The 14037-nt window shown below is 35.8% G+C and overlaps 1 protein-coding gene and 1 pseudogene across 3 annotated transcripts in view; one reads left to right on the forward strand and one right to left on the reverse strand.

Moving 5' to 3' along the window:
* The window catches only part of LOC107574902 (transmembrane O-mannosyltransferase targeting cadherins 3), a 27692-nt gene extending 15557 nt beyond the window's left edge, over positions 1-12135 (reverse strand). Inside the window, exons 1-6 of one of the 3 annotated variants that reach the window (XM_016261328.1) lie at positions 12030-12135; positions 8556-8769; positions 8256-8474; positions 6122-6221; positions 4833-4948; positions 2339-2511 (exon numbers count right to left, since the gene is read on the reverse strand). In XM_016261328.1, coding sequence (XP_016116814.1) covers positions 2339-2511; positions 4833-4948; positions 6122-6221; positions 8256-8474; positions 8556-8744 — 797 coding nt within the window. In that variant the 5' untranslated portion in view covers positions 8745-8769; positions 12030-12135. Of the gene's footprint in view, positions 1-2338; positions 2512-4832; positions 4949-6121; positions 6222-8255; positions 8475-8555; positions 8788-10300; positions 10405-12029 lie in introns of those variants that run through there. The other 2 variants (XM_016261343.1, XM_016261335.1) reach the window with 2 other exon arrangements.
* A 264-nt stretch (positions 12136-12399) lies between these two features.
* LOC107576133 (centrosomal protein of 290 kDa-like) overlaps positions 12400-14037 on the forward strand; it is a 32913-nt pseudogene continuing 31275 nt past the window's right edge.

The raw sequence follows: 14037 nt of genomic DNA on the forward strand, positions 1-14037 counted from the left end.
GGGGGGGGGGGGGGACTTAAAAAATGTCAATTTAAGTGCAGAAAGTTGAAACAGGATTTCAGTCTTCACTATAAACACTTGCTACGTTAATGTTCCTCCTTTCAAGCTCGAAGCTAATATTTTCTTAAATATATTTCTTAAATATTAAGTTTATCTCTTGGCTTTCACAGAGGGGTGTGATTTGGGGAGAGGTTTGAAGAGTGGGCGAGCCAACTGTAAGTATTAAAAATCCAAGAAAAGTCTTTGCACATCCCTGTCATAAATCCAATCTCTTGGAAGAAGAATATTTTTGTTTTGGCTGGGACATTGCAACATTATCACAATATTCCCGAATACAACACAGAGACAAAATATACTTAGAAAGTATGTTAATCCAGTGTACTATGTCTCTAGAGAGCCGTGTGATAACACTAATTCAGACGGCCGGAGACAGTCGTGGATTATGTCTGGGGATTAGTGATCGTTTCCATGATGAATCCAAGAGGATTCGCCGAGATGCTACATTTGTTTAAGGGTGGGCGGAGTCAATCACTATCTATTCTAAGCACTCCTACATGGGCGGTTCTAGATCAGCTGATATATAGATCATCAAGTTCATTTCAGGCCCAGGATGTTGATGCATCATGACAGCTTTCATCATTTTAAAAGCTTATCATACTGCATTACGAACGATTTTCCCATAATATGATACCAAGGACATGTTTACATTCATTTGTCACATCGTTCCCTTGGTGACTGATACCATTTTGGCTTGAGCTGAGAAACTCTAATCATTTCCTTTTTAAGACCAAATGTTCAGTAATAAATCAGTTTATTAAAGCAATAAGCTACTCAGGGATGTGCATTACACCATACTTAATGTGACAAGTTTTATGACAAATTATGTGTTTTTGAGTAATTTCTTTTTATTCTCTTAATCTTTATATTTACTTTATTTGTATATGTACAGCACTTTGGCATACATTAGCTGTTTTTAAATGTGCTACTTTGTGTGCAAATACTTTGTGTGCAAAAGAAAAAAAAAAACGACTTTATTCAACAATTCGTCTCGCCAGGCAGATACGTTGTTTTCGTTCAAATCAAAGCGTAAACGACATAAACAGCGTATCTGCGTGGCACAGCTGACACAAAACAGCATACGCAATTTACGTTCAGTGGATACTCTCCAAAATGGCGCTAGGGTGATGCGGAGGAGACGAATTGTTGAATAAAATCATTATTTATTTCATTTTCTTTTGCGCTCAAAAAGTATTCTCGTAGCTTCATAAAATGACGGTTGAACCCCTGATGTCACATTAATTATTTTACTGATCTCCTTGCTACATTTCTGGACCTTGATTGTGTAAGGACCCTTGCTGTCTATGGGCGGGTCAGAGAGCTCTCAGATCCCATCAGAAATATCTAATTTGTGTTCCGAAGATGAACGAAGGTCTTACGGGTCTGGAACGACATGAGGATGAGTAAATAATGACAGAATTTTTTGGGTGAACTATCCCTTTAAATTGCATTTTAAATTTCAATCACAATTTTTAACAGAAAAATCACAATTAAATTTTTTCCCCAAATTGTGCAACCCTTACATGACGTGACAATCACAGCCAATCAGATATTAGAATGTGCAGTAACATGTATGTACAGTACCATTCAAAATTTGGGGTCATTAAGATTTTTTTTCTTTCAGGATGCTATAAATTGATCAAAAGTGACAGTAAAGACATTTATAATGTTGTATTTCAATTAAATGCTATGAACTTTCTATTCATCAAGGAATCTTGAAAAAGAGTATCAATGTTTCCACAATAATATGAAGCAGCACAACTGTTTTCAACATTGATAATAATGTTTCTTCAAATGTTTCTTGAGCAGCAAATCAGCATATTAGAATGATTTCTGAAGGAACATGTGACGCTGAAAATTCAACTTTGCTATCACAGGAATACATATTATTTTAAAATATATTAAAATAGAAAAAAAATAGGCCTAAATGAATAATAGTAATAATAGATAATGAATGCTTCTTAAGCACGGAAATGTTCTTAAGCAGCAAATCAGCATATTAGAATGATTTCTGAAGGAACATGTGACGTATTTTATTTTAAAATATATTAAAATAGAAAAAAATTTTTTTAAATTGTAATAATGTTTCACAATATTACTGTTACTATATATATATATATATATATATATATATTATTTTTATTTTTTTTGAAGCACAAGACAATTCTTTCAAAACATGAAAAACTCTTAGCAACCCCCAACATAAATAGTAGTGTTTGTTTACTGGCTATTCTACAGTGACTGTATAAAACAGTATGACTGAGGTTTTCTGGGATCTCACCTGGTGAACACTGGCAACTGGGACTGAATGACCTGCACCCTGACGATGACCAACAAAAGTGTGCTGATGATCAGGACAATGAGCTTCAGCAGGGTCTGGAGGACAGCATAGGGAAAACCATCTTTTCCTCTCAACACCTGAAGTAGGGTGTGAGTCAGCATGGGCAGAGTGAACTGTAAAATATAAGTAAATATTTATATATAAAACATAAATAACATGTAAATATATATTAATTAAATGTTTTATTTATTTACTAAATAAAATAATCTGACAGTTGTCCAGAATCATTGACACCCTTCACAAGTAGGGTAAGCCACAAACATTAACCTCCATGCCACGCCGAATTGAGGCAGTAATTAAAGCAAAAGGAGCCCCTACCAAGTATTGAGTACATGTACAATAAATGAACATACTTTCCAGAAGGCCAACAATTCACTAAAAATGTTTTTTTTATTGGTCTTATGAAGTATTCTAATTTGTTGAGATAGTGAATTAGTGGGCTTTTCTTAAATGTGAGCCAAAATCATCACAATTAAAAGAACCAAAGACTTAAACTACTTCAGTCTGTGTGCACTGAATTTATTTAATACACGAGTTTCACAATTTGAGTTGAATTACTGAAATGAACTTTTCCAAAACATTCTAATTTATTGAGATGCACCTGTATACACAATAAATGTACAATATTATGGAGTAGTTTTCATTTAACCAGTAATAATTGCATTACTTTCTTGTATAATTCTTACATAATACTTAGGGCTTTTTCCAATTTTCCAGCAAAAGTGGAGAGAAGACAGGAAATAATAACAGGGGGAGACACAACACATGCTGTAATGAAATCCCACACATCCCATTTGACCATCACAACTTGATGTGTCTGCCAAAAGATTAACCACTAGGCCACAGTCCCGACCAAAAAACAAAACCAAAAAAAATAAAGATACTACACATGATAAATGCGCTGAAAGCTACGTTAGAGGTCACTGCAACAAAACTTTCACATGCTACATTGGCTTTTCTCTGCATGCATTAGATCAACGTTACATTTAATACATTATCGTTCAAACGCGGCACTTGTAAAGACTTAGGCCAATTAGAGTAATTCCTTAAGCTACATGTATTTCAGCAAAACATCAAAGTCCAAACGCTACTCATGCATATGGGTTTAATTAGAGGCATAGCTTAGGGCTGCGTACAGGGTAAATGGAGCAAAGATCCAAGGCATAGACCCACAGACCTCGAATTGTCAGAAACAACAGCTGCTTGTATTCAGTTGCTAGCTCAAATTAGACGATTATGCCACAGCCCATTATGTAAAAATTCAATTGCATGATGCAAATCGAATAGAAGGCTGTCGAAAGAGCAAAGACAGAACGCTAATGGACAGGATGAACATCGCCGTTGAGTGGCTTTTACTTGATATTCAAATACAGATGGTAATCTGCTGCTAGCTGGGAACAACAGAGATATATTTGAAAAGACTCGTTAAAGGGACACTGTGTCCTTAATGACTTTGTCAAGCAATGTGTACGACATCTAGCTAATGTCAGTGTGTTAAAACATTTAGATTTTTGAAATCCTGCAGCTCGTTTTAAACTGAACCGGCAACGGGTGTTTTCACATCTGCTAAGACTTGTGGTTAACAAAACTATGAGACTTTGCCGTTTTGTTTCGCTGCCATTAGAAATGAGAGATGTTCCCCCGAAGTTATTTACTCAACTGTCACTTACAAAATAGTTATGTCTTTTTTTTTTTTCAGGCAGAAGGTACTGAGTGCTGTATCAGATAAGAAACCTGTATAAGCTGTTGGTTATCACTCGGCTGAAGCCTCGGTGCTGTTTTTCACACTCTTCCTTGAAAAACCCAATGCAGACATGCCCTTTGGGCTTTTAAACAATTTTTTAGTCACATCAAATGAGCTCATGACAGTCGAGATGTCAATGGAAAAGTATATTAGGCAAGTCGCTGAGCGAAATGGGTTCATTTTAACTGCGAGAGACGGATTTAGTGCATTATAACGATATGATTTACATTATTACAACACGTCGCTACAGGAAATTGGTCCCACTGATACCACAAACCGAATTATTTGTCTTACGTTCATTTTTCTAATTTTTTCCCACCACAACAATATGCATTTACCTGTTAGATTAATTGGTTTCAAGAGTTTTTTTGGTATTAAACTGTCAAGATAGTGACACCAACAGACAAAAGTGTACAAATGTGTCTGTAGTCATCATGCAAGGCTGTGCCCCATGAGGACACATTAAGTCTTTCCATCTGGGTAGCGGTTTCACTCTCCCTATGCGTTTCTGCCAACATAATAGGGCTTTTAATATTAAAAAGAAAAGGCTGTTTTATGACTTCCCTTAAAAGCAATAAACATTCTTTTTTTTACTTTCTAACAAATAAGCTTTTGATCCCAAGACAGATCCTATTGACTTTGCACATTCAAGTCCTTACTTACAAGCCAATAAATAAATGTAACACTTACCCCTTGGGCAACAAACACCTCGTAAATACAGCATATCCCAATGACAGTTATTCCCTGCTCCTTGCATAGCGTGGCAACGGCAACCAGGAACACGGTTGAAATGATGGGAGTCCACACTGAAAGAGAAAGTTGAGGACACAGAGATTATGATGCAGGTCAGTGAATCGAATTGAGTCTTCATCTCATGTGCGTGATGCATAACTTTATGCATCTTTCAAACATCATTCAAATTTAAGAAAGTGGAAGAAGGATCAGCAAAGGAAAACAGCCTGGTGTTGTTCTTCACTGGGAGGCTGGGGAATCCTGTCCCACAAGTCTTTTAGAGAGAATCACAGAAAACGCTTAATGTAAACAGGGCTGTCAATTTAACTTGTTAATTTAGCATGATTAATTATAACAATATGATTTGCCACACCATGCTGATTTTCCCAACGCAGGAAGCACAGAATGAGTAAGGAGCCGTTCACACGACTGTGTTCAAAAACAGCTGGATGGAGCGCAACAGAATGGAAAATGAACTCAACGATCTTGAGAGGGTTTTTAATTGATGTCTTAAAAATGCACTGCCCATGCTATGAGATGTGAAAATAACAGAAATAATGTGAACAATATATTGAATTCCAAACCAAATGCTTTTGTCTGCCACAATATTGTAGCTTTTCTCTACAAATATTGCATTTGATTTAATTTAACAACTGGCATATCATAATTTGCTTATTATTATTGATTGAGAGTTATTCAACAAGACAAATGCAGTGGTGGCCTGGCACTATGCCACCGGAGACATTAATGAGGTCTATTTTGGGTCATACAGTATTATGACCTAAAGAACACTGACTTGGCATTCTATACAACACTTGCATGCACTATTCAATCATGCGGTTTCTTTTACACCTTAAAATTAAGGTGACGACTAATTTAAGAGGAACAAAAGAAATGTGAAACCCAATAAAATAAGAAAATAATCACTTGTCATCAGACCACAGAAAAGGTAATAATAAAAATATTATGATGGGATTAACATTCTGTTAAAGAAAAATATCAAGAATCACAGTGGGAGGTTGACAGTATAATATAATAATTGTGGTGGAGAGCATCAAGTCAGAAACAACATGCCAATTTGATTGATCTGTGAAACTGGAGCTGTGTATTCAAGACTTCTGGGTGGGGAGCTCGGTGAGCTTTTGAATGGGAGGCGAGTCGCAGCTTGCACATTGTGTCCTAGGAATTAACTTGTTGCAGCGTGCATGCATGCATGGATTATGTGGTTATGCGATGGCAACACTTACCTATGGAGTGATCGGTGCCTTTTGATTTGGTGTACGCCAGGAAAGCAGCCAGCAGGAAAATAGAAGACAGTAACTCAGCCCTGCCAACGACACCTGTCACCTGCATATAGCAAAATATAGCAGCTCGACGTACAATTCTCTGAACACTCGCAACAATATGTGTCAAGCTGATGCATGTAAAAGGAAATGTCATATGTTGGATTGACATTATCTCTTATAAAGTGTGTATTTACAGCTAGGTTTCTTATTATGCCACGATCGGAGATTGGATGGGAAGTTTGTGACAGGTGCAACCAGTTTTAAGCAATCAATCATAACTGTAAAACAAATTATTTTTCCCTTTCATTCAACCTATGAGAATGTTTGCTGAAAATAATGCAAGGAGTTAAATAAGTTAATCATATGGAACACTTAATTGTTATATAAAGTAGAGTCTGAAAGACTGAGACCAACAGTGCGGAAAGGTCTTAACTTTAATTTTCTGCATAGTATAAGCATAAACATTTGAGTGAAAAGTTGAATTTCAGAATATCTCAGTATTCGGTTTGTCCCCCTTTTGCTTTAATGACTGCAGCACTCAGACTGCATGACCGCCTCAAGTTTATGTAAACCCTGATGAACACGACTTGAGAATGATCCAAATAGCATCTTGTGCTCCAGTGGAAGCAAAAACTCTAACCTTCTCAGGAGTTCACATGCTCAATGTCACAAATTTGTTTATTTAATTAGTGACCTTGAAATATTTCTCATTCACTGACCGTCATAACGTTATCAAATTTTCCTCCTAAACTCTGTTTATTTCCACATTTAAATTAGATTGCGATATGCCATTTTATAGTGTGTCTGGTTTATACTTTGGTAGCAAAAGTTAGAGCACTGGAGTTTGATACATTCTGAACAAAATGAATCGACTTTGAAACAAAAGATTTGTTTGCATCATCTCTCAAAAATGCTCATGAAAAGATTCCTTTCGGCATTTTTCATATATTTTCACTAAAAACATTTTAATATACATAAGCCAAAATACATGTAATTAAATATAAACATTTATATGTTACTTCCTTTAGTTAATTTAATGAAAATAGACATTGCTGTATTTACTGTGTTTTAGCTTTTACAATAAACATAGTGAATCTACTCGGCAACAGCTGCTGAAAAATATAAATAAATTGATTAAATATATACACTGAATGCAATGTAAGTTGCTTTGGATAAAAGCATCTGCTAAATGCGTAAATGTATTACCAAAATTTACAATTTATCAAAAACAATTAAATATTTATAATTACATATTTTAAACAACAAATATTATAATTAAATAAATAAATAACCCTTTTAGACCATTTCAGAGTAAACATTAACAATAGAGATTCATATTATTGTCAAAAAATTTAATTATTGTCAAAAAAAATTAGTTTGGTGCCATTAGGCAGGAACTTTTTATGCAAAGAAATGTACTATACATTATTTCTACAGTCGGTCTAAAGATAAGCACTGTGCCTGTGGTAGAGGTTATAATAGTTTTAGAGAAAGATCAGATTAGATCAGATTAACACTCCAGTTCTTAGGTCACCCGCATGAGGACTGATCCCCCCAACCATTTCACTAGCAGCACAGATCTTTACCTGATAAACAATCACCAGTCCTATAGTAATGTACTCTACTCAGATAGTGTACCACTGCATTGAGCTACAAGGTCAGTCACACTCTCTGAGGATTTTGCGCTCATGAACTTCAAATATGTGGTATCTCAATTAAAAAGAAAGGACAACATAAGAAATAGGGAACAAATATTGACTGAAATGAAAAGGTCTCAATTCAAACAGTGTCTCCATGGTAATGTATGACTGTTTACAAGCAATGCACACTGGGACATCAAGCTCTATCTACTACTGCCACCATGAGGCGGCATCTGCAAAGACACTTCATTCATATTGAAGTGTTTGTTGCTCAACTTTGCGCCAGAGTTCATTTCCTTAAGCAACAACAAGATCATCCAGTGGCATGTTTATCAAAAGAGCGACTTAGAAATAAAAGTATAAGTAACACAAAGAAATCCCAGAAATGGAGCACAACTTCATGTGTCGGCTACATAAACCATGTTGATGAATCTGACATAACATCAGTTACTTACAGCCTCTGTGTGGATGGGATGAACAGCAAACAGCAGAGCCGCTACGAAGCTGGTGCTTCGGTCCAAGAGCAGGCGGCAGAAGTGGAGGAAGAGGACACACACCACGGCGTGGAGAACCACATTGAGGAGGTGGTACGACGAGGAGCTCAACTTGCTGAACAGGTAATTGAGGCGGAAGGTGAGAACAGTAAGCGGCCGGTAGGACTTATGGCTCCTCTCCTGGAGAAGAAGACAAGGTTGGATACGAGCTTCCAAAAATATCACGTCGTGAGACTGCAAGATGAATTTCTTCAAGGTTACCTCTGACATAGGTGTTCCCCAGAAGTCATTGAGGAAGAGGTTCTGCAGTGGTGTGGTGGGACGAAGGTCTTTGTTATCCAGGATAGCAGAGACATCATCGAACACGAAGCCACAGAACAGGCTGTTCCAGTAGCAGCCCACCACCAGTCCAGTCAGAAGACAGATCTCCTTCCACGACACTACAGCCATCGCTGACGTGAGACCTCATTGAGCACTGCAAAGGCAGAGGAGAAACAACTGCGACTCCTGATGTGATCACAAAATCATTTTGATTCAGATGCATACGTGAACTGGTTTGATTCATTACAAAGAACTGATTGCTAATGACAGGCATTGTTTAAAATTGTCCTCATACATTCACGTAAGACATGGTATGCAAAATGTCAAGTCAAACACACCAACAATCTCATGTTGAGAGTTATTTTAAGGTTTATGAAATAGCACCACCAACAGGCTGAGACGAGTCAAGTCCTGTAGCCTTCTCAGAGTAATGTACTACATAAATTCACCAAATTTCATCACAATTACTGATTCGCTTGAGAAATTATAGCTGTTTTAGTAAACTAGGCCACGCCCTTCATTCTTCATTGACCTCAGGTGGCCATGCTGAATTTCAAAATGTTTTTGTTGACAATGGCCTTCCAGACTACATGCATGCCAGATTTGCTATAGATTAGGCAAAAGATTCCATGGTTCGTTTAATAAATAAATAAATAAAAGTTTACATTTCTATGTTTGTGCTCTATAGTGCTATCTGTGATCTAATTTATTTTGAATCGCCGAGTAATGGTAAATGTTTCAAACCTATTGACCAGTTTTTATGTTTCTACCGTTTATGGTTTTGTCCGCATTTTTTGTTTAAAGGCAGAAAAATTGTTACGGTTATATAGAATTTATTATTTTTAATGACAAGAACAGTGTTTATAAGCTCTACCTAAAACTATTAAAAATCGTTAAAGTATTACAATTACTACAACTAAATATTACAATGAATAATAAGAAATATTTTTCAAAAATCTAATAAAAATGACAAACTAAATTACAAAAACGAATTCAAACTAAAATGAAAACTGAAAATATAAAAGTTAATTCAACATATTAATAAATGTTATAAAAGAGTATATAAATAATACTAAATAACACTGCTACCTGGTATATATTATTATGAATATTTTAGAGCAGATCAGAGCTAGACAAATATATAATAACTATAGAAATGTCCATGCCTTTCAATATTTCATTCATTTCGATGACCTTTTCATGCCTGCAAAATATAATCACTTGAAATCATGACCTTTCTGACCCTGTTTAAATCAACCGACTGCATTGCGACCTTTTGCCGCTATGTTGCAAAACTAAACACACGAGTAAATCAGTCGAAGGATCAGGATAATACAATAATCTGCGCGCAATGAGCGGAGCACCGAAGGCGCAGCCCCATAGATCATGAGCAGCCCATCTAGCTAACGTATCAAGTTAGCATTTGCTTTTCATCGAGTTTAATCGAATAATTAGGTCATTGCAGTTATGAAAAACATCAATGCAACATCCATCACTAATAAATAAGGATTGTAGCGATGATAAGAAGAAACTGGGTTAAATTAACAGGACACTGATCTGGTTAAAGATCAAGTCTAACTAACGTACAGCTTGTCCCAATAGCCTGCACTGGCTTCAACCATTTCTACAATCACTCTCAATCCGCCATCAGTGATCGGCAATATATAATCACATGGACTACTCACCTTGTCATATCTGGTAGAAACTAAATGAAAAGAGAATGTGTGTGTTTATTTTGGCTGAAGCATCAAGTTCGATCTAAAGCGTTGCATTAACAAGGACCCATAGACTGCTTCCGGGTCAAAATGCTTGGCAGAGTAACAGTAAAGAATTACAAAGTACTGGTTAAGACTTTATTTTTCTGCAATGTCATTTCAATAAAAGTATATCTACAGATATATATATATTCCATATTACTTGCTTTGTAATGAATGTACCGAATAACGGGAATAATTAAAAAAGCGTCACAAATCGCATGGCGCAAACACAGAGCCCAAAGTGATGAATTTACGACGTTCCGCCGTACGAATGTTTTCATGGTTGCCTAGCAGCAGCAGCAGAACAAGGGGAACACAAGATGGCTCTGCTGTTTTATTAATAAGTTCTGAATAAGGTCTAGTCTTTTTATGAATATGTTCAAAAGTTGCATTTGTGACATTAAGCAACGCATTTAAAACCAGTATTCAGTTTATAATACTGTAGCTAACAAACACTACAGAATATGACCAGTTGCAAACACTGCTAGAACAATCTTGCTAATATCTAGCTTGTCTTTTGACATCTTATTTATTGTAATAGCGTTATTATTCTGCGTTCTTACATGAGGGTGTATTCATAGTGCCCTGTAAGACGTCCATGATAACGAGAATATTGTACATTAGCATTATATTTCACTGTCGGTAAAGAAGGTTGGCAATAAAACGCCATCTGACATCACACTGACATCTAACAAACTGTTCAGTTCAGCACTGTTGGACATTTGTACAAAAGCTGAAATTATGTTTCTACCGTTTATGGTTTTGTCCGCATTTTTTGTTTAAAGGCAGAAAAATTGTTACGGTTATATAGAATTTATTATTTTTAATGACAAGAACAGTGTTTATAAGCTCTACCTAAAACTATTAAAAATCGTTAAAGTATTACAATTACTACAACTAAATATTACAATGAATAATAAGAAATATTTTTCAAAAATCTAATAAAAATGACAAACTAAATTACAAAAACGAATTCAAACTAAAATGAAAACTGAAAATATAAAAGTTAATTCAACATATTAATAAAAGAGTATATAAATAATACTAAATAACACTGCTACCTGGTATATATTATTATGAATATTTTAGAGCAGATCAGAGCTAGACAAATATATAATAACTATAGAAATGTCCATGCCTTTCAATATTTCATTCATTTCGATGACCTTTTCATGCCTGCAAAATATAATCACTTGAAATCATGACCTTTCTGACCCTGTTTAAATCAACCGACTGCATTGCGACCTTTTGCCGCTATGTTGCAAAACTAAACACACGAGTAAATCAGTCGAAGGATCAGGATAATACAATAATCTGCGCGCAATGAGCGGAGCACCGAAGGCGCAGCCCCATAGATCATGAGCAGCCCATCTAGCTAACGTATCAAGTTAGCATTTGCTTTTCATCGAGTTTAATCGAATAATTAGGTCATTGCAGTTATGAAAAACATCAATGCAACATCCATCACTAATAAATAAGGATTGTAGCGATGATAAGAAGAAACTGGGTTAAATTAACAGGACACTGATCTGGTTAAAGATCAAGTCTAACTAACGTACAGCTTGTCCCAATAGCCTGCACTGGCTTCAACCATTTCTACAATCACTCTCAATCCGCCATCAGTGATCGGCAATATATAATCACATGGACTACTCACCTTGTCATATCTGGTAGAAACTAAATGAAAAGAGAATGTGTGTGTTTATTTTGGCTGAAGCATCAAGTTCGATCTAAAGCGTTGCATTAACAAGGACCCATAGACTGCTTCCGGGTCAAAATGCTTGGCAGAGTAACAGTAAAGAATTACAAAGTACTGGTTAAGACTTTATTTTTCTGCAATGTCATTTCAATAAAAGTATATCTACAGATATATATATATTCCATAGTACTTGCTTTGTAATGAATGTACCGAATAACGGGAATAATTAAAAAAGCGTCACAAATCGCATGGCGCAAACACAGAGCCCAAAGTGATGAATTTACGACGTTCCGCCGTACGAATGTTTTCATGGTTGCCTAGCAGCAGCAGCAGAACAAGGGGAACACAAGATGGCTCTGCTGTTTTATTAATAAGTTCTGAATAAGGTCTAGTCTTTTTATGAATATGTACAAAAGTTGCATTTGTGACATTAAGCAACGCATTTAAAACCAGTATTCAGTTTATAATACTGTTGCTAACAAACACTACAAAATATGACCAGTTGCAAACACTGCTAGAACAATCTTGCTAATATCTAGCTTGTCTTTTGACATCTTATTTATTGTAATAGCGTTATTATTCTGCGTTCTTACATGAGGGTGTATTCATAGTGCCCTGTAAGACGTCCATGATAACGAGAATATTGTACATTAGCATTATATTTCACTGTCGGTAAAGAAGGTTGGCAATAAAACGCCATCTGACATCACACTGACATCTAACAAACTGTTCAGTTCAGCACTGTTGGACATTTGTACAAAAGCTGAAAGATGCCTGCAGCCGCAGACTGGAAGCTGCTCATGGGAGTAGACCCAGAAGATCTGGGAGAAGATGATGAGAAAATCTGTGATTTGATTTTGCTGGTGAGTGTATCATTTTAAAAGGCATACAAAGTGTGTAGATAAGGTACAATGATCAGGAAGTCCTTATCACAGTATTAAATTATACTGTATGTTGTATTTTATCATGTAGTGGAAATGACAGTGATGGAAATAAAAGTGTAACATTTTGGTAATGAAATGGCAGAACATTTTAAGTATACTAAATCATATATCCAAATTTGCTTTTTAATATGTTGATATCATTTAAAACTAGATAAAAAAGTTCGTCAAGACAAACTTTAAGTTGGCTTGAGAAAGCCGGACCAGAAAGTTTGAAAAAGTTAAAAAAGTTTAAGAAGTTTAAAAAAGTTTTAAGTTTGATGGTTTTCAGTCTGAAATAGTTTGAAGTTTAAAGTAGGTTTAAAAGCTTAAAGTTTGAAAGTTTTGAAGGCAATACAGTCTGTCAGAGATAGATAGATAGAGTCAGATGATAGACAGACAGACAGATAGAGAGATAGACAGATAGATGAGCTTGAATGGGTTAGAAATAGTACATAGAAAGGTTGCTATGGTGTGGTTATGCGGTTGCTAGGGTACCCGGGAAGGTTGCTAAGGTGTTGCTATGTGGTTGCTAGGGTGTAGCTAGCATGATTATCTAGTTACTAGCATGTCGCTAGCATGTTTCTAGCATGATTAGCAAGTGACTAGCATGTCGCTAGCATTATTAGCAAGTTACTAGCATGTCGTTAGCATGATTAGCAAGTTACTAGCATGTCGCTAGCATGTTTCTAGCATGATAAGCAAGTGACTAGCATGTTGCTAGCATTTTTCTAGCACGATTAGCATGCTACTAGCATTTTGCTAGCATGATTAAAAAGTGACTAGCATGTTGCTAGCATAATTAACAAGTTACTAGCATGTCGCTAGCATGTATCTAGCATGATTAGCAAGTGACTAGCATGTTGCTTGCATCATTAGCACGTAACTAGCATGTCGCTACCATGATTAGCAAAGTTACTAGCATGTTGTTTGTACATTTCTAGCATGATTAGCATGTCGCTAGGATAGATAGATAGAAATAGATTATAGATAAATAGATAGATAGAAATAGTCAGATGATAGATAGATAGATAGATAGATAGATA

Source organism: Sinocyclocheilus grahami, unplaced genomic scaffold (genome assembly GCF_001515645.1).
Source record: "Sinocyclocheilus grahami isolate Dianchi unplaced genomic scaffold, SAMN03320097.WGS_v1.1 scaffold31.1, whole genome shotgun sequence".
In the NCBI taxonomy this organism is placed as follows: Eukaryota; Metazoa; Chordata; class Actinopteri; order Cypriniformes; family Cyprinidae; genus Sinocyclocheilus; species Sinocyclocheilus grahami.